We start from the raw sequence: 19,597 nt of genomic DNA, 5'->3' as shown, positions 1-19,597 counted from the left end.
GCTGGCGCACCACGCTGATCCGATGGCAGGAGCCAGGTACTTATCCTGGTCTCCCATGGGGTGCAGGGCCCAAGCACTTGGGCCATCCTCCACTGCACTCCCTGGCCACAGCAGAGAGCTGGCCTGGAAGAGGGGCAACCAGGACAGAATCCGCAGGATTAGCCTAGTGAGCCGCAGCTCCGGCCTCTTTTACATCTTAAGAAAAATACTATCACCAGATTAACCTGCAGCATCAACACCGTCTCTTGTTCCTGTCTAGCCTTCAAAGGCCACACGCCCTTTTCTCCAGAGAGCCTTCCTGAGTCATTTCAGGCCCCACTGATTTCTCCCTTATAGGAGCCGGCAGTCTAACGCTTCTTTGACATCCGCCGTATTTCGAGTTAACCCTTCATCCACTCTGGGGAAAAGAACGGCTGCTTGTACCTTTATAGGGAAAGGAATCAGTTTTCAGACCAGCAGCTCACAAGACGTTTTTCTTTTTTTCCCTATCAAGTTAACTCCCTGGCCGTCTTTTCCTCTCCAACTCTTTTCATCGAACTCTCGCAAACGCTGTTTCCCTATAATGCTACCAAGCATTCTCAGTTACTATCATTGTCTTTTTGAATTCTGAGATTCTCTTAACACTTGCTACACAGAAGCAAACCCTCCTGTCCTTGGTTTGTTTCCTGGCTGTTCTGCCCACCTCCTGTTAAGTACCTTTCCTCCCTCAAATTAAATTACCTTGTTAGCTAGACAACTTCCACAAACAAGGCTTCTCCCCACCTCCAACCAGTCCCACTGACTCCCCAAGGGCCCCCTCTAAGGCTCGGTCTTTTCCTTAAGATGGCCGCCGCAAGGCCGGGGGGCGAAGCATGAGTCCCGGCCACGGAGAACAGCCTCGTTCTGGGGGCCAAAGGAGGAAGAGCTAAAGGGATGGGCCGCAGGCAGGGTTGGGGACCCCCGAGGGAGCAGTGGGGACTCAAGGAAGAGCCCTCCGTGGTCACTGCTGTCACAAACACCCCCACCCCGCCCGCCAGAAGAATGACGTCACAGGAAGTGGGCCCCGCCCCGTAGCGTCAGCGACCGGAAGTGAGCGTTGCTGGGGCGCCGAAGTGGGCGAAGGCCGGTGTGGGTAGAGCGTGTCGCGACCAAGGTAGGAAAGGAGGCCGGGGCTTGGCCCTGTGCCTTCAAACACTTAGGGTTTAGTGTAGCGGGGGCCCTTTGCGGCCTGTTGTCTTCTCATTTTCGGTTTTGGACCTGTGGCCCTCGGTTTTTGGCTGTGCCGGCTCTTTGTGTTGCGCGCCGTCGTCCTCTCAAGGGCCTCCCTAGCACCTTTTCCTTCGTTCTTTTTAAATTAACATCCCCCACCACCACCACCGCCCTGTTTCTTCATCCATTCTGTCTTAGTGTGTTTAAGGGAAGAGAAAAATAAAAGAATGTTAGAGACCGCGCGCTCTGTTAGGCATTTTAACTCGATGCTGCGGTCTCCACCCGGCCCCTAAACCTCACGGCTTCTCCTGGTTTGCCCTCTTCATGGCGGTCTGGTCCTAGGGAAGAGGAAAAAAAAAAACTCCCACGAACGGTTTGATGTGGAGAATCCTCGAGTGGGCGGGGCTGAGTGTCCGTTGTGAATCACGGAGCCCTTAGCCTGCTGTGATTAGTGGGTTTTGCTCGTTAGGCAGAGGCTGGCGTCCTCCAAGTTGGTGCTCACCAGCCCTTCAAATCCTCTCTTAGTTTTAATGGAAAAGTATGAGCTACCTGTGTGTAAGTAAAACACGTCCAGAAAGCTCGGGGCTGCTTGATCTAAACATGAAAAAAATGTTTTTGAGGACAGTTTTCTCTGGCGGTTGGCGTTTACAGATGACCTGTGCAGCAACTTACTGAACTGGAGTTCCAGCGGATGGCTTGTCTATTCCATCACGGGTTCTAGTGCTGCCGCTGTCATAGAATGGGGAAGAGTGGTGGAATTGTGTGAGGCAGCAGAGGAGAGCTCGCCTAGAGAGGAGCTGTAAATCTTACCGATTTTTGACAGTTTGCAATTGAGGGGGGGTGGTTTTATATACAGGTCGTTTGTTTTCTATGAAAATAAGCTCTTTTTACTCATAGTCAGTTGTGGAGATCTCTAACGGAAGAAGACTCAAACTCAGCGTTTCTCGTCTAATCTTCCCCATGGCTGTTTTCTGTTCTTTTATGACTGTGTTCACTGTAATATGGACAGCTCTTAAGTCCTAACAGAAGTTGTGCCTCAGCTCATAGAGGGAATGACTAAGAACTGGAGAGACTTAAGTCAACAAATCTTGTGATTGTGGCCTAGAAGACGAGGGGGAGAAAAGTGAGGCATCACTAGAAAAAAGGCAGTGATCATGTTTAAGAAAAGTCGCCAAAGTGGTGAACTAGAATGTCTCCCGGCATTTTGGATGGGTTAGAGGCAGACTGCTTGGTGCAGTTACCAAGCTCTCCCTGGGTGCCAGAGAGGGGCAAGACTGGTAATCTGCCCACCCTGTATTTTTAAGAAACTCTCAAGAGGAAAGCTTTAAAAGAGTAAGCTATTCCGGTGTTTATCCAGAAGTTTAACAGTATTCTTTGGTCTTCACTTGCCCCCTCTAACATTAAATAGATTAAATCCTAATGCAAGTCCACAGTGGCAGGCTGTTGTAGCGGCACGTAAAATAGACCGTACCTGAGTACGGTTTGGATTAGTAGTCACATGTGATCTCAACCAATAGTGGACCCTACAATATATTGCAGGAGTGTGAAGTAGGCAGTAATGTCAAAATGCTTCTAAGAAGTGGGGGGAAAATAACCCTTAAAGAGGAGAGAACTTCAAAGGGAGGGCAGGTACTTTGGGTTTCTCCTATTGAACTTGGGTAACTTCATTTCTAGAAGCGACTGCACTTCTTAGGGGTGCCTTTCAATGCATTCATTTCTGACCCTGTGACTCACACTTTTCTTCCCTCAGCACTTGGATACAAAGCTCCTTCATTTCCACCATGGAAGAAACTTATAGTACGTACTTCTTGTTGCTTTTAGAAAATAAGTTAAAACTTTGTTGTGAAAAATTCAGATTTCCCTCTGAACTGCTAAGGAGGAAAGGGGTCTGTGTGGTATTGATGTAGAGAAGTACCTATGTTTGAAATAATTCATTTGAAGTGTAGGTAATTAAAGAGGTTTGAGAGGTCCTAGGGCTTGGAAAGCCAGTAGTTAGGACATCTGTGTTAAACTGTGTCTTTATTGAATAAGGCATTTTAACTCATCAAGGTTCTAGCTTCTCGCTGGATGTAGGACAGAGAGATAGTAGCTTCTGTTCTCTTTGTATTTTAAGGAGTAAGAGGGTATACATGATAACGTTGGTGTTCCCCGGGTCTTTAAGATGGGACATACTAGGAAGGGATCTGGGAGGGGCGGTGGAAGGTTGGAGGAGAACAGCAAAGGCAAACCTTCCATTTGCTAGCTCACTCCTCCAAATGCCAGCAATAGCCAGGCCGGGCCAGAGCGAAGCCAGGAAGTGGAAACTCCACGTAGGCTTCCCGAAGGGGTGGCAGGATGGCAAGTACTTGAACCAGCACCTGCTGCTTCCCGGGATGCACATGAGCAGGACTGGATCCCAGGCACTTCACTGTGGGATGTGGACCTTCCAAGCAGCATCTTAACCACTGCACCCAAATGCCCACCCTGGCCCAGAGTTCTTAGTGATGTTTTTCAGCCATTTTTTTGTTACAAAAAAAAAATTTCACCTTGGGGGCATGTTAGAAATTCACAATTTCAGGCCCCATCCCATACCCACTCTGAGAATACGCATTTACCACTTAGTCCCTAAGTGATGTAAAGATTATGTTAAAGTTTGAGATGTGTAACCGTAGAATACACCTGACTGCTTTCCCAAATTGACCTGGAGCTCCAGCCTCTCTCAGATTCCTGAAGATGTCCAGCTGGATCCGCGCTGTTAGCTCCTTGCTCGTGGTGGTACTTCTGGGAGGTCTAGTTTCCCATTCCATTGCAGTGTCTCCTCCATTTCTGGCTGTGGATTCTATCCAAATGCAAGCTACAGCTGAGTCTGCTTTTGGAGGAGGCTTGTCTGTAGGACCTACTTTGCCTTCCAAAGTAAATTATGTTCCCAGAAGCCAAACAAAATGTTTGCAGAGTAGTTTGGAAGTATTTATTATAACTTTAAATGTCCGTGCACTTCAATTCAGCACCCAAGAGTAATACTCATCAAGTGCACAAAATTGTATAGACTACTAAAAAACCGGAAGCAACCTAAATGTCCATCCATAAGGGAACTAAGAATGAGTCTAGTACAGCCGCCTGCAGCAGGAAAATATTCTTTAGGTGTACTGACACTGAAAGAACTCTGACCTTCCTTAAGTAAAAGAAAAAACAAATTTCAAAACATTTGCAGGAAATCCTGTTGCATACTACAACATGGATGATCCTTGAGGATATTATGCTGAGTGAACTAAGCTAGTCACAAAATGACAAACGCTCTGATTTCACATATATGATAAATCTGGAGTAGTCAAACTCATTAAAAAAGAAAAATTACCAGGAGCTGAGGGAATTGAGGAGTGGAGAGCTGATGTTTTAATGGCTGTAGTGTGTCAGTTCTGCAGGGTGAAGTTTTCAGAGATAGGTGCCCGACAGTGTGTGTACTTAACACTGCCAAGCTTAAAAATTATTAAAATGGTAAACTTTATTTTACCACAATTTGAAATATTTTTTAAAATAAAAGACTTTTTTTAAAGTGGAAAGCCAGATTAGAGTGACCTAAATTGCCAGTGACCGAGAAGCAAAGCACTGAGGTAGGAAACTCATTATCTAGTCTGACATATGCCACTATATGGACAGTATAATGCGTATGAATCACAAGATACGTCCAGTCTGTCAGCTGCCAACATGGCCTAGCATTTTGCTAGTGATGGAATGTATTAAATGAAGGGAAACTAATAAGAATTTCATCTGTAAACTCTGCCTGGGTGTCCTGGAGCTTCAAAAATAAGGAAAGATTACTGGTCAAGAAGAGCCTGCTTGGCATAATAAGCCTGTTTGTCCTCTCGCATGTTTCCTTCCTACTCATTATGTCCTTCAAGTCACCTTCCTGGCTCATTTGCATCACGATCATGGTTAGCAATTTATTCCATGTTTACCACTCTTGCAGTGAAACTGTCTGTTTCAATTCCCCACTGGCTTTTGATTTTCATAACAATCTCCCGGTTTATATGCTTCTTATCAAATGGGAATTGTTTTTCTTATTTTTATCATTGCCTTCAGGTATGGCAAGAGCATTTTACTATTAGGTTGCCCCTTGTCTTTATAATGCAAAGGGGTTTCAAAGTTTGTGGAGAAAATGGAGTTAAAAGATGATGCACATATTCAAATGTGCTTAACCATTTAATTTGTTTTTCTATTTTTTTAAGTAGCCAATTTGGCAGTCACTAGCTTAAAGCATTCTCTCTTTCCTTCATGCATGTTCCAAAATATAATAAATGAAACCACTTATTTGATGACAGTATTGGTTTCACTTGAGAGGTAACTAGAGTAACCAAAATCAGGAAATATTTACCACAGTAGGTTCAAGTACACAGAGCAAAACGATGCCTTTTGTCTGCTCATAATTCTCAAACTTGCATGGAGCATGTACCTGGCATAGAACAGTGCTTACGGACTTTTTCCATCTCACGGAATTCTAGTAATAGGATGCTGGTACTGGGGATAACCTCCCTCCTCTTACTGTAGGACCAATGGGCAGGAGGTGTTGGCACACCAGCAAGCCGTTCTACCTTGAGTTGGGCTGGCTAGAGAATAGGAATGACCCTGAATTAGCCCTCTCAGAAAAGGAAAAGAAAATGTCATTTTATTTAACTTTTTGTTTTACAGTAAAGGTAATCAGCAATGAATATTTATGAACTGAAAGGGTGGCAGTTTGATGCACTGGTTAAGACACTGTTTGGGATGCCCACATCCCATATTAGAGTGCATGGGTTGGAGTCGTAGCTCCACTTCCAATTCCAGCTTCCTGCTGATGCACACGCTGGGAGGCAGCAGGTGATGGCTCAAGTAGTTGGGTCCCTGCCTCCCCTGTGGGAGACCCACACTGAGTTTCAGTCTCCTGGCTTCAACCTGTTCCAGACATGGCTGCGTGGGCATTTGAGTGAGCGAACCAGCAGGTGGAAGATCTCTGTGTCTCTGCCTTTCAGATACTAATTAATGAAACAATTATGAACGGAGACCTTCCCCACCCACAATTGCTACCGGTTCTGCTTGACTTGAGACTCAAGTGACACTACAGCTCCGTCTTCTCAGTGTTCCATTTTCATTGTAAATGTTTCATCCCCCTTAAAGGCTGTCTTGTTTTATCATTACATACTCTTGGGAAAAAAATTCAGTGTGCCTGTAATGGTTCAGTTATACAAGGGCCTGCTATACTTTATACCTGCTGTCTTTTCCTCTCTCTCAGTTGACTCCCTGGACCCTGAGAAGCTATTACAATGCCCCTATGATAAAAACCACCACATCAGGGCCTGCAGATTTCCTTACCACCTCATCAAGTGCAGAAAGGTGAGTGCTGGGTTCCTAATTTGCCCTCTGATGCCCTCCTGACTTCTGTTTAAAAGCCAGATTTTATAAACATCAAATAATTTCAGCATAAATGTTTTAATTGGATGTCAGAACTGTTTTGGGAATCTACTTCTGTGTTAAATACCAACATTTATAGAAAGCAGTTTGTTTATTCCTTGAGTTACATAAATTTTTTATTGTTTTGGTTTTCTTTCTCATGACTAGTGACACCCATTTGAACAAACATCTCTGGCATCTTCTCACACTTTATAAAGCAGAGGAAACACAAATTCTTGTTGGCAATGAGAGATCCTTCTTACCTTATAAATTTAATGTGTTCATTGTCCCAGTAAGCGTTAAGTGCTATAATACACCTCTTTCTGCTTTTTGTTTAGAAATTTTAGAGAAATTGAGCAGCCAGAGATTAGCCCAAGAAGAGTATTCCTAAAAATAACAGTTTCTTGAAGTTTCAGTAATAAACATCTTAAAAAAAAATAGTTTTTTCTCCCTGGTCACTGTTTTATAAGCAACTGCTCTGTTGCGTTGGTTGAGGCACTTTGACAGGTTGTTAGGATGCAGGTGTCAGGTACAGAGGCCAAAATTCTGCCAGGATTTACAGTTGGAAAACAGTTTTGGTGCTTAATCCAAACTGTATACAATTAGATTCAACAGCCTTTGAAAAGTGTGTCTGCTACAGTCCTGGAACTGTAATGTGCCTTTGTTGATTATTTCTCCAGCTCTCTCTAATCTCTGGAGCAGGGATCTCTGAAGGATCTCTGGACAATATAGATAAGCAAATACCACTACCACTTCCTCCGCTAGGCTTTCAGACACTTCCCAAGGATAATGGTTGGGAAAGGGAGCCAGTGATAAAACAACACTTTCATAACCCCCTTCTAATATTGAACTTTGACCACAAAATCTTTGCACTGAATATAGGCTGTCCCTCATGAAAATGATGGGGATTTCTGCCCTCACAAGTTTCCCAGCCCTGTGGCTTTCCAGCTTTCTCATCCCTTCATATTTTTTTTTAGTTTCATTTGTTGCACCTTTTTCTTTTCCTAATAAATAAATTTCATAATTCCTGGTATATTTGCAGTAGAATTTGGGCAGCATTAAACCCTTTATTTTGTTTTAAAATAAGAACTTGATCAGCAAAGTAGTTTCTGTCATTTGGGCTTTTTCTTAGTGAAATAGCTGGAACAAAGTTCAGAGTGCAGCCTCCTTTCCAGCCCCATTGCTGTAAGTAAGTGTCCCTGTGTTCATCAGATCACTAGTTCACCTGCCTCCCGCAGCTCCTTTACAACAGCCGTTTTCCATCACTGTGGTATTGCAATTGCAGGAGCACTACTGCAATGCAGTCTGAGTGTTTCAGCATTACCATTCATCCTGAATATCAGCTTTCAGGGTCCTTCAGAGCTCTACCATTACAAGCTATGCCGCCTAAGTCTTGTGACCCTGAGAAATCAATGGAAAAGGTGTAGTTTAAATACCCAATTATAAATTCACGCATACCTCTATATAAGCCACTTAACCTCCAGTATCTGTTGTCAGTCTCTATTATAACAAAGAGGCTTACATTCGGATGATTTTGAAGTAGTGTCTGTATGGTCTGTATGAATGACAAGTAATTCACTTTTAATTTCCTACTATGAGCTTGCCTACCATAGATAAGCCATAAATTTATTGAACCGTTTTAGGGGAGCAATTTATAGAATAAGACTGAGTCATTCCCATTGAGCTTTAAGAGATCTGAAGAACCGACAATTCCCTTCATTTTGGCTCCACAGAATCATCCTGATGTTGCAAACAAATTGGCTACTTGTCCCTTCAATGCTCGCCACCAGGTTCCACGGGCTGAAATCAGTCATCATATCTCCAGCTGTGATGATAAGAGCTGTATTGAGCAGGATGTTGGTAAGACTGACTAGCTAAAGTATTTCAATACCAGAGGTTGGCCCCTCAGATTTGTATTATGCTATGTTATCATCTTCATTTTTGGCATTCATCATTTCAAAAGAACAGTGCTTTTCTGCCCTTGAAATTTTTATCTCAGAGCAGCAATGAGTTGTCAGTATGTGTGTCAGAATGCTTTCTCAACTGAATGTCCTGTTTCCCTTTGCTAATAAATCATCTGAAAGTAAAATCCTTTTATTACCATAAATATGGTAAACATCTTTCTGTTTCCTGTCTTCTGTGATATTCTTCTGTTTAACTTTCATGTTACCTGTTTTTTTAGAAACAAAGACCCATTAGGCCACCCTGCAACATTTTAAGCTACTAATCTGTTTAAACACAGTAACTTGGCAATATCCCCTTTTTGTGTCAAACTCTGTTGTCTTACAGTCAACCAAACCAGGAACCTTGGACAAGAGACCCTGGCTGAGAGCACATGGCAGTGCCCTCCTTGCGATGAAGACTGGGACAAAGGTGAAGTGCCTCCACATCTTCCTATTTACCATGTCTGCGCCCCAAGTCATTTCCTTAAGACAGAAGGACTGTTTTCCTTTTTTATGAACATTCCATGTTGTTTAGAAATGTCTTTATTTTTATTGGGGCCCCAAAGTGAACACATTTGTATTGCTGTGTAGACTGGTAGAACAGCCTATCCTCCTTGGTGAGAAAAGGCACTTCCTTACATCTGTTTTGTTCTATAAATTGTGTTGTACCATCTGTGTTTCATTGTTCCTGGGCACATTTATTATTATTTATGTCATTTGTATTTATATCCTTCAATTAAATTCCTGCTACTGTGTCACTTAGGCAGATATTTGATCAGTTTTTACATCTTCAAACTTACATGTGTCATTTCCCATCTTACAAATTCAACTATCATGAACTCATGTCTTACCTTATTTTCTAGAACTATCACCAACTATATTTTGTTTCCTTTGGCAGATTTGTGGGACCAGACCAGCACCCCATTTGTCTGGGGCACAGCCAACTTCTGTGGCAACAACAGGTAATTAATCTCATTCCAAGCCCTGCCTCCCCAAATCACAGTGCTCTGGGACCAGAAGAAGCTGCCAAAGCATGAATTAACTGACCTCATCCCTTGATGATGTTCCTTAACCCTTACAGATTATTTTGGTAGTATTTTTTCCCTATTTATTCCTTAATTAATAAAAAAAAAAGTCACATGTTTTGTGCTGATCAGTGAGGATACAGAAATACTACCTTAAAATTTTAACATGAGACAGTGCTGCTAGACATTCTTATGTTTTAATTGGAGGTTTTGCTAAGTTTATATTAATACTTTGAAAAATTTTATCCAGGTATGCCACTTGGGTTACTTTTATAGTAAGAAACTAGCAACTAAGAAAAAGTAGCACTGAAAGTTCTTAATTTGAGACCAGGAAATCCCAAGTATTTTTTTTTAAAGGGACATGGAAGTTTTTGTTTTGTTTTTAATATTTATTTGTTTATCGGTTTGAAAGGCAGAGCTATAGAGAGGCAGAGGCAGGGAAAGAGATCTCCTATCCGCTGGTTCACTCCTCAAATGGCTACAGTGGCCGGAGCTAGGCCGATCTGAAACCAGGAGCCAGGAGCTTCTTCCAGGACTCCCAAGTGGGTGTAGGGGCCCAAGGACTTGGGCCATCTTCTACTGCTTTCCCAGGCCATAGCAGAGGGCTGGATCAGAAGTGGAACAACCAGGACTCAAACCCGTGCCCACATGGGGTTCTGGCACTGCAGGTGGCAGCTTTACCCACTATGCCACAGTACTGGCCCCCTCTTTTTTTTCTCTTTCTTTCTCTTTCTTTTTTTTTTTTTTTTTTGGACAGGCAGAGTGGACAGTGAGAGAGAGAGAAAGGTCTTCCTTTGCCGTTGGTTCACCCTCCAGTGGCCGCCACGGCCAGTGCACTGCGGCCGGCGCACCGCGCTGATCCGAAGCCAGGAGCCAGGTGCTTCCTCCTGGTCTCCCATAGGGTACAGGGCCCAAGCACTTGGTCCATCCTCCACTGCACTCCCGGGCCACAGCAGAGAGCTGGCCTGGAAGAGGAGCAACCAGGACAGAATCTGGCGCCCCAACCGGGACTAGAACCCGGTGTGCCGGCGCTGCAGGCAGAGGATTAGCCTAGTGAGCCGCGGCGCCGGCCATTTTTTCGTGTTTTTTTGCTTGTTTGTTTGTTTGTTTTAAGTTTTATTTATTTGAAAGGCAGAGTTAGAGGGAGAGACAGGGAAGTCTTCCATCAGTTGGATCAATCCCCAGATGGCCACAGGTGGTCATGGGTGAACCAGGCCAAAGCCAGGACCCAGGAGCTGCTTCTGGGCCTCCCATGTGGGTACAGGGGCCCAAGCATTTGGGCCATCCTCCACTGCTTTGTCAGGCACATTAGCAGGGAGTTGGATCAGAAGTGGAGCAGCCGGGACTCGAACTGGCACCCATATGGGATGCGTGTCACAAGTGGTAGCTTTACCCACTACACCACAACACCGGCCCCCAGAGTACTTAGTGGGTAGAAAAAGATTCTTTTCTTCCCACTGATTTTGTATCTAATTTAAAACTGTAAAATTTCTCATTGCCACCAATATTCAGACCTTAGAAAATGAAGTTTCAAACCCAAATAAGAATATTTCTGGATGTTCACCAAGTAAAATCTTTACTGATTTTTTATTTCTCAGTTACTGAGATCAGTTAATAACTTTAAATGTATACTATTTTATATACACTAAGATAGAAAAACTTAAAGATGAATTCAATTGGTTACAACTTTAATTTTGCCTCAGTTTTATGAGATTTTCTTCCTTGGTTTGGTTGTCTTAGAATTTTTGTTATCTCTTATGTTTGTCGAGTGAGTTGATGAGCCTGTCATAGAGCTGAACAGTAGATGGCATTGCTGTTTATCTCAATTTCTGGAAAAAGAAAATGGTTAGACCCATCTTAATGGCAGCACAGATCAGGGAGTTTTCCAGAGATGTGGTAATCATTCTGATTGCAAGAGTGTTTTGATGGAAATGTGTTTACATTTCAGATTAATGTAGGTTGTTATTTTCCCCAAAATTGGAAAAAAAAAATTGATTGTCTTGCGTATATGCCTGAAGAATACAGATTTGCCATCAGAGTCACATTCATCTCTTTGCAGCCCTGCAAGCAACATAGTTATGGAACACAAGAGTAACTTGGCTTCAGGCATGCGAGTGCCCAAATCTCTGCCCTATGTGCTGCCATGGAAGAACAGTAAGTGAAGTAGGGGCAAGGCACCTTCCTCTCCGCTGTGCCAGATACAGGTGGTCTGCACATTCAGACATCTTCAGTCTGAGTGCCGTGTGCTTGCATGATGCTGAAAGTGAGCGCCTCTTCAGATTTTTGTCCTGAGCACCTCACTGACTTCACGCCACTTCTGGCCCTAGTTTCAATAGGAAATCATCAACATGGAAGTGCAAGATCTGAGAATACAAAAGGTTATTTTCAAGATAGGTGACCACTGACAACAGATACCGTGAATGAATCTGAGGATCAATAAGGAGACCATTGTCTTAGCTAGAAAAAGTCATTCCTGATTTTCAAGGCACAGTGGCAGTAGGGATTTGGAGCTAGAAATTATATTGCCAGAGCTTTCTAAAAGGGTATGGATAGAGATGAAAAGAAAGCACTGTGTCGTCAGAACCAGTGTGAAGCATGGTATCCAAATGTCCTCTGGACATCAGAGGCCGTGCTGGGGAAGCAGACACCAGGGCCACCTGAGGCTGCCCTGGTGAATTCCACTGGTAAAACACCCAGACATTGTCATTTTCACATCATGCAAACTACCTTTTCCAATGTTGCTCCCAAACTCAATTCCCCTTGATTTCAGACTTTGCTGCTAATAGAGCTAATCTTGGGGTGCCTAGATGATTCCCTTTAAAATATTTCCTTTTGGATACTTGAAATTGCCAAAAAACAAGATCACCAAATCATATACCAAAAAGCCTAACAGATGAAGGACTGGAACTCTGGCCTATGGTCTTGAATGGAATCCAAGCACTAATTTTATTTGTTTCTACTTTTATATTATAATTCAGGATACCATAGGAGTAAGTCCTTTATGTTCAGTAAGAATAGGGATGTAATGAATTTCATTTGACATGGTGTATTTATTTTGAAATATTTCTACTCATAGGTGGAAATGCACAGTAACTGAATATCTGTCTCATCAAGTAAGTGTTTCAGTTTTATTTCACTATCTATTCAGATGGTAGCAAGATTTAACTGGACATAAAGTAATTTTCTTTCAGATTATGGTACCAAATTAAAGCTTTGTGTGTGCATGTGTTTTTTAAGTATATAGCTTCTGTTATGGCTTTACACGCTAATGAATAGGCATCTACTCGTTAAGTTAGAATTCTGTTAACATGCCACGTGTTTTCCCAACATGAGTACACATTGCCTTTTTCCGTTTTGTTTTGTTTTCTCAGAGTTGCCTTTTAGATCTATTGTGCCTCCTGTAATGGCCTGAGATTAATCAAGCAGCTGCGCTTCAGTGCTCAGCAATTCTTTCCCTGTGCAGTATAGTTTAACACTCATCAAAAAATTCATAGTCTTTGTAATGAGCACTGCAAAGTTTGCAGTCTCCAAGGGTGTTGCACTGTTGAGCTTTTCTGGGTATTTGAGTTAGCAGTAATTCACGAAATCCCTATGAAGAGACCAGAATCTTCTGCTTTTCACAGATGAAGCCTTTCTTTGAGGTTATCCCAGGTACCCACGACAGAGCCACATTTGGTGCTTTAAATATGCATCTTGGCTGAGGTTGCCCAGCCACACTTTTCTTGGCAAAGGGAATATTATAAAGGCAGGGAGTGGAAATATATCCCAGCTGTCTTGCAGATGTAGGCCCTTAGTGGATAGTCACTGAGTGAACAAATAATTGGCCCGTTGCTTTCCAGTCCAGCACTCTCCCTGGACAGTGAAGCTGCTCAGTCTGCATGAGGGTTCATTTTACACCAAAAGTAATGTATCTGCTATTAAGAAGCAGAGGGAAGATGATAAAGTGGGCCAGCATTATGGCACAGCAGGTAAAGCCACCACCAGCGACATTGGCATCCCACATGGGCGCTGGTTCAAGTCCCGGCTGCTCTAACTCTATCTAGCTCTCTGCTAGTGCTTCTTGGAAAGCAGCAGAGGATGGCCCACGTGCTTGGGCTCCTGCACTACGTGGGAGACCAGGAAGAAGCTCCTGGGTCCTGGCTTCGGCCTGGCCCAGCCCTTACCATTGCAGCCATTTGGGGAGTGAACCAGCTGACAGAAGATTGCTATCTCCCTCTCCTTTCCCCCCTCCCCCCTCCCCTCTCCCCTCTCTCTCCTCCCTCTCTGCCTGCCTCTGCTTTTCCTTCTCTGTAGCTCTGACTTTCAAATAAATAAATAAATCTTAAGAAAAAAAATTCTGGAAGCCAGAAACTGTGATTTGGCCCCAGAAGGGGAAAAGGCACAGCAGCACTGGAACATCAGGAAAGCCCACATTGAACATACCGGGTACACTGTGAGCTCTGAGCTCCCCGCGGCCGCACTGCACAAGTGACTGACGATGACATCAGTAACACTGGCTACTCGGAGATGAAAACCCAGGAGGAACTTGTATATAACTTAAGACGAAACACATTTCTCCCTTGGAATTCAACTTTTTTTTTTTTTAACTGTAGAACAGTTCTTTTGAAGATTGATTGATTTGAAAGGCAGAGCTACAGAGAGGCAAAGGCAGAAAGAGAGAGAGAGAGGGAGAGGTCTTCCATCCATTGGCTCACTCCCCAGATAGTCAGAGCTGTGCCACTCTGAAGCCAGGAGCTTCCTCCATGTCTCCCACATGGTGCAAGGGCCCAAGGACTTGAGCCATCCCATACTGCTTTCCCAGGGCACAGCAGAGAACTGGGTCGGAAGTAGAGCAGCTGCGACCCAAACCAGCACCCATATGGGATGCCAGCACTGTAGGTGGTGACTTCACCCACTACACCACAGCGCCAGCCCCAGAACTTAACTGTTTACTAAACGTACACACTACGGGGCCAGTGCTGTGGTGTAGTAAGTGAAGCCTCCGCCTGCAGCCCCAGCATCCCATACGGGTACTAGTTCATGTCCCAGCTGTTCTGATCCAGCTCTCTGCTAGTGACTTAGGAAAGCAGTGCAAGATGGCCACATCCTTGGGCACCTGCACCCACATGGGAAGAAGATTCTGGCTCCTGGCTTCGGATCAGACCAGCTGAGGCCATTGCAGCCATTTGGGGGAGTGAACCAGTGGATGGAAGATTCTCCCAAACTAACTAACTAACTCCCTCCCCTCCTCCCTCCCTCCCTCTCTCTCTCTCTCTCCCTCCCTCCCTCTCTGTCTCTCTCTCTAACTTTAACTCTCAAATAAATAAATATTTTAAAAAATTAAAAAGCTTGCACACTGAAAATTTATTTTTCTGTGTAACTCCTGAGGAATTAGAAAAAAAAGAAAATTATCCTAAGTTAGAAGTCCTTAAGAAGCCACAAACCCTCTGAAATGAAGCACCATTTTTTTTTTTTGAATGCTTATTACAGAATTTTCTGGCTTCTTTGGAAGGATACAAAAGTTACAAGACATGCCTTACTCCTGTAGGAAACCTAAGTGGGGATTGAAGTTTAGTTTGTTTTTTTAATTTGAAAGGCAGAGTTAGAGGGAGAGAAAGAGCTTCTACTAGTTGGTTCACTCCCTAAAAGGCTACAACCCCTAGCCAAAGCTAGAAGGCAGGAGCTTCATCTGGGTCTCCCATGTGGGTACAAGGGCCCAAGCACTGAGGCCGTCTTCCACTGCTTTCCAGGCACATTAGCAGGGAGCTGAATCAGAAATGGAGCGTCCAGGACTCTAACCAGAACTCATGTGGGATGCCAGTATTATAGGTGGCAGTTTAACTGCTATGGCACAGCCTGGGCCCGGCCTCCCAGAAGGAGTCATTTGCCTAAAGAGTCAGTGTCTGTGTAGACTGCTTCTTTCTTTCTTTCTTTTTTTTTTTTTTTTTGACAGGCAGAGTGGACAGTGAGAGAGAGAGACAGAGAGAAAGGTCTTCCTTTGCCGTTGGTTCACCCTCCAGTGGCCGCTGAGGCCGGCGCACCGCGCTGATCCGATGGCAGGAGCCAGGAGCCAGGTGCTTTTCCTGGTCTCCCATGGGGTGCAGGGCCCAAGCACCTGGGCCATCCTCCACTGCACTCCCTGGCCACAGCAGAGAGCTGGCCTGGAAGAGGGGCAACCGGGACAGAATCCGGTGCCCCAACCGGGACTAGAACCTGGTGTGCCGGCGCCGCTAGGCGGAGGATTAGCCTAGTGAGCCGCGGCGCCGGCTTAGACTGCTTCTTAATACAGGTTGTATGCTCAGTAGTACTAAAGAACTGGGGGTCAGGAGGTCCCCGGGTTCTTCCATCAGCAGCAGCTGATTCCAGGCAGACCTGAAACGTTGAATTGGGAAGTAGTTGCATAGCCTGTTGTCAGATATAGTTAGCTCTTTTGTCACTCAAAGGAACTCAGAACTCATTTTTTATTTCCTTGCAGATGCCAGACACTAGAAGACTCATTTGTTCCTGCTATCCATGAGTTCTTCATTTTTTTCCTCCTAATCTGATTATAGAATGATAAACTGTGACTTTCAAACTGACAAGTACCTTTTATTTCTACTCCTTTAAATCCTCACTCATTGCTGCAAGAATACTCACTCTCAGAAGAACTTCCAAATCCATCAGTGTAGCAGCTTCCTATAGTTTGGTTAAGTACGTGCCACTGCCAGATCAGAAATCACATGCTGTTCTTCATCAGTGAGACTTGGTTCTCTCCAAGTAGGCAGGGAACCTGGGTTGAGAAAAGTAATCGTGTGTATGTGTGCTCTGACACGCGTGGACCAAGTCCTTTCAGGCACGTAGAGAACAGGCACTCTTCTGTGCGTCTGTATGTCCAAAGCATTATATGGTAAAACTCGCCATTCTTGTTCAGATCCTTAAAAAGTCTTACTGCCTGAATATTTTCTGCCCAATATAGGTTTTAGTTCTCTCTCCACAATTCCAGCTAGAAATGGTACCAGTTGTCAGGCTAGGTGTGGATTACATAAGGGTAAAGACTAGAACGGCAGGGAGACGCCAGTGTCATGTGGGCAAGGTGGGCTTTCCGCCTGTGTGTGCGACCCAGTGATGCTTCAGAGCTAAGACACGCGCCCTGCCATGGGCCTGGGCTGTGTGTAACACTTGAAACGCCCAAGGCGCTGGCTGCTGGCATCTTGCAGACCCTTAGAGACCGGAGTCTCCCCAGACCGCTGTTTTTTGATTTTTTGAGTTGTTTTTCAGGTTTGGTTTGGGTTGATTTTAAGCTGTCTAGGGTAGAGAGGAACTTGGGAGCTGGTATAGATAGGGACTTGGATGAAGCGAAGTGACAAATATTTCTAAAATGTTCTTTTCAGCATTGTTTGTAGATGACAGTTAAGGGGTGGGCTCCTGTGGAATGCCTCCTTCCAAGGGTTTTATACAAAATGGGATTCTCCTCATGAAGCAGAGCTCAGTTTATATTTACTCCCAAGTTCAAGAGAAGCCCCAGTCCAGTCTGTTTCTTTCCCCAGCTGTGTGCTTTGGAGTGAGTGACAGGCCGTTTCTCCCGGAGAGGAAGATGATATATCAAGGAGGGGAAGCCCCCAGACGCCCCGAGCCTGGCCACTCTGTGTGTGTGTGTGTGTGTGTGTGTGTGTGTGTGTGAGTCCACACCTCACAGCTGAGCTGTGGCACCGGAACAAGCAGAGCTCTCTGGAGTTGTTTGTTTTGCTGATGACAGTACAGAACTCACTATTACACTTGTAACAGGGAACTCCTGCTAGTTTAGGAAAAGCAAATAGAGAAAAACAGTGGTTACAAACAATTCACTGCTTGACTACAACTCAACAAAAGAATTAAGTGGATAACAGTTACTTTGTGTTTCTTAAATATCTTGAAGTGGCAAGGTAAGTTAACAATCTATCATGAAAGAGTCTGGCTGCTTTAAAAAGGCATTGCTCTGCTCGGGACTGCTTGATCGCAGAGCATCTGACCTGGTAGGGTGAGCAGCACTGCTGTGAGAGTGCCTGCCTGTGTGCGTTGCATTGGCTCACACAGTAGACAATCCTGTTTTTGTCTTTAGTAAACTAATGATTCAAGTCGCCAATTTGTCTGGGTCACAAGCTTTCAGAGACTGCTGAGTATTTTTATTGGGCCTGGGACTCACTAACCTGGACTTAGTTTGCCGAAAATGTGGGGAGGATTCCCACCCACTAGTATGCAGAAGTGGCTCTTTATCTCCCCACTTCTGCCAGAGACTGGGGAGGAAGCCTGCTTATCTGGGGGACCCTCGTTTCCAGAGGATGCCCTTCCTTTGGAATGTGAGTGGTGGGAGGTAAACAGTTGGGCATTCTGCTGTCGCTTCAGTCAAAGCTAAGTGTTAGGACTGGAGGTTAAATGCAGAGATACTTGAAAAGCTCAGCCTACAGAGCTGGGCTTTGAATCCTGCATTTTGGTCTTATCCAGGGCTTCCACACTCTACCCCAGGAGAGGATTTGCTTTTTGGAAGATTGCTTTTCCCTGTAGGGGTTCAAGAAGTGCCATTGTGATGTGCAAATGTCCTCTCCAGGAATAAACAAATGCAGATGATAAGTGATGCTTAGCTCTTTGGGAGCGCACCTGAGCTAAACTGAGAAGGAGTTTGGATTTAGTTTCAAATAACACACTACAGTGCTCCTCCTTGCTGAGGCAGAACAGGAGCTGCTGTGTCAGCCTCCTAGAAGAAATGCATGCAGACGGTATGTCCTTCTCACAGTTCATATCAAACTCCAAAGTAAGCCAAAACCGAGGAGACAGCATACTTACTTCTCTCGTTCTTGAAAAGGCAGGTTGTGGAAAGTCAGGGTAATTTGTGTACTATATACCGTGAGTGAGCGAAGCTGCACTGGCCTCAAGGAGAGAGCTTTAAGAAAGTTCACATTTCCATACGCCAACTCAACATGTAAAGCAGGGAAAATCTACTGAGTTTGTGAGGAAAATCCTGCAGCCAGTGGCTGCCGCTTGATCCCTGTCTTCCTGAGGCTGTCCAGGCTCCGTGTCACATCCTCCCCCACGGCCTCCGCCCCACAGAGTGCCCTGAGGACAGCGGGCCTTCACCGCACACCACCGCACACCGGCAGTCCCAGCCAGCCGTCCGCCTTTCCCACGGCATGCCCAGCTCCGCGTACTCTTCATGGCAAACAAGAGTTGTTTGTCATCACCTTACCAGAACACTGTTGTAATGCAAGTATGTTGTTAAGAGACTGAGGAAACCTGGAGAAGACAAGTGTAGTTTTGTGTTCTATGCAAAATAAATCTAAGTTGTTTGAAAACTGTGTATCAGTCTGACTGCGCCTGTTAATGTTTATTTAAACTCTTTGTCACCGAAATAAAGTCTGCTTTCCAAGATCACTTGTTTCAGTTCTGTTTCCTCAGGCTTGGATTGGAGGTTTTCAATGGATAGGGTCAGGAATTGGCCTTACTTAGCTCCTTGTGTTGGTTTTCACTGTGTAGACCTTTATAGCAGAGGTACAGATTGAAAGTGATGGAAAGCCTTGATCTCAAGATTAGATACCCTTTTGTTGAATTGGAGATTTCCACAGAAGGGTGCATTAGCTTTACTCTTGAAAAATGAATGTTGCTATGGTTATCTGAGGTGTGTGACTTTGGTATTCCTCTCCCCCATCTCCTGTAGAGCTAGAAGGAAGCTAAGAGAGTACCTAATCCAAGGCTTCATCGGACTCGAAGAAGCAGGCCGTGTAGAAACGTGAAACATTTTTTAAAAGGAACAAGACTGAAAAACATGATGTTGGAGATAGTGTCTCTCTCTAGAAGAGGCTGGGGTGTCAGCATCAGTAGAAAACACAGGATACTAGTAGGAGCCTGGGAAGTTGGATAGTGTGTTTCTTGGTATTTATTGCTTGTATTATGTATATGTATATTATGTATACACATATTGCTATATGTGTATATTCATTAAGTGCTTAAGAATAATTGTCGGGACTGGCGCTGTGGCGTAGCAGGTTATGCCGCAGCCTACAGTGTCCACATCCCATATGGGTGCTGGTTCCGGTCCCAGCTGCTCCA

The 19,597-nt window shown here is 44.5% G+C and overlaps 1 protein-coding gene across 1 annotated transcript; it reads left to right on the top strand.

The window, feature by feature from the left end:
* Positions 1-997: 997 nt before the first annotated feature.
* GTSF1 (gametocyte specific factor 1) lies at positions 998-18,843 on the top strand. Its single transcript, XM_008256579.4, has 9 exons — positions 998-1,132; positions 2,939-2,985; positions 6,434-6,534; positions 8,325-8,451; positions 8,881-8,964; positions 9,433-9,496; positions 11,619-11,713; positions 12,636-12,672; positions 16,014-18,843. Exons 2-8 carry the CDS (start codon positions 2,970-2,972, stop codon positions 12,650-12,652), a joined length of 504 nt encoding a protein of 167 aa, XP_008254801.1. The 5' UTR covers positions 998-1,132; positions 2,939-2,969; the 3' UTR covers positions 12,653-12,672; positions 16,014-18,843.
* Positions 18,844-19,597: the final 754 nt, after the last annotated feature.

This window comes from Oryctolagus cuniculus, chromosome 11 (genome assembly GCF_051225735.1).
Source record: "Oryctolagus cuniculus isolate XC-2025 breed Fujian yellow rabbit chromosome 11, ASM5122573v1, whole genome shotgun sequence".
Lineage (NCBI taxonomy): Eukaryota > Metazoa > Chordata > Mammalia > Lagomorpha > Leporidae > Oryctolagus > Oryctolagus cuniculus.
The sequence above is the reverse complement of the archived record's forward strand: the minus strand, read 5'-3'. Positions and strand labels throughout refer to the sequence as shown.

What these genes read in the sequence shown, in the direction of transcription:
- GTSF1 (XM_008256579.4), top strand. An exon ending in CTGTATTGAGCAGGATGTTG is followed by an intron (nt 8,452 to 8,880) that starts GTAAGACTGACT and finishes GTTGTCTTACAG; the next exon opens with TCAACCAAACCAGGAACCTT. An exon ending in AACTTCTGTGGCAACAACAG is followed by an intron (nt 9,497 to 11,618) that starts GTAATTAATCTC and finishes ATCTCTTTGCAG; the next exon opens with CCCTGCAAGCAACATAGTTA.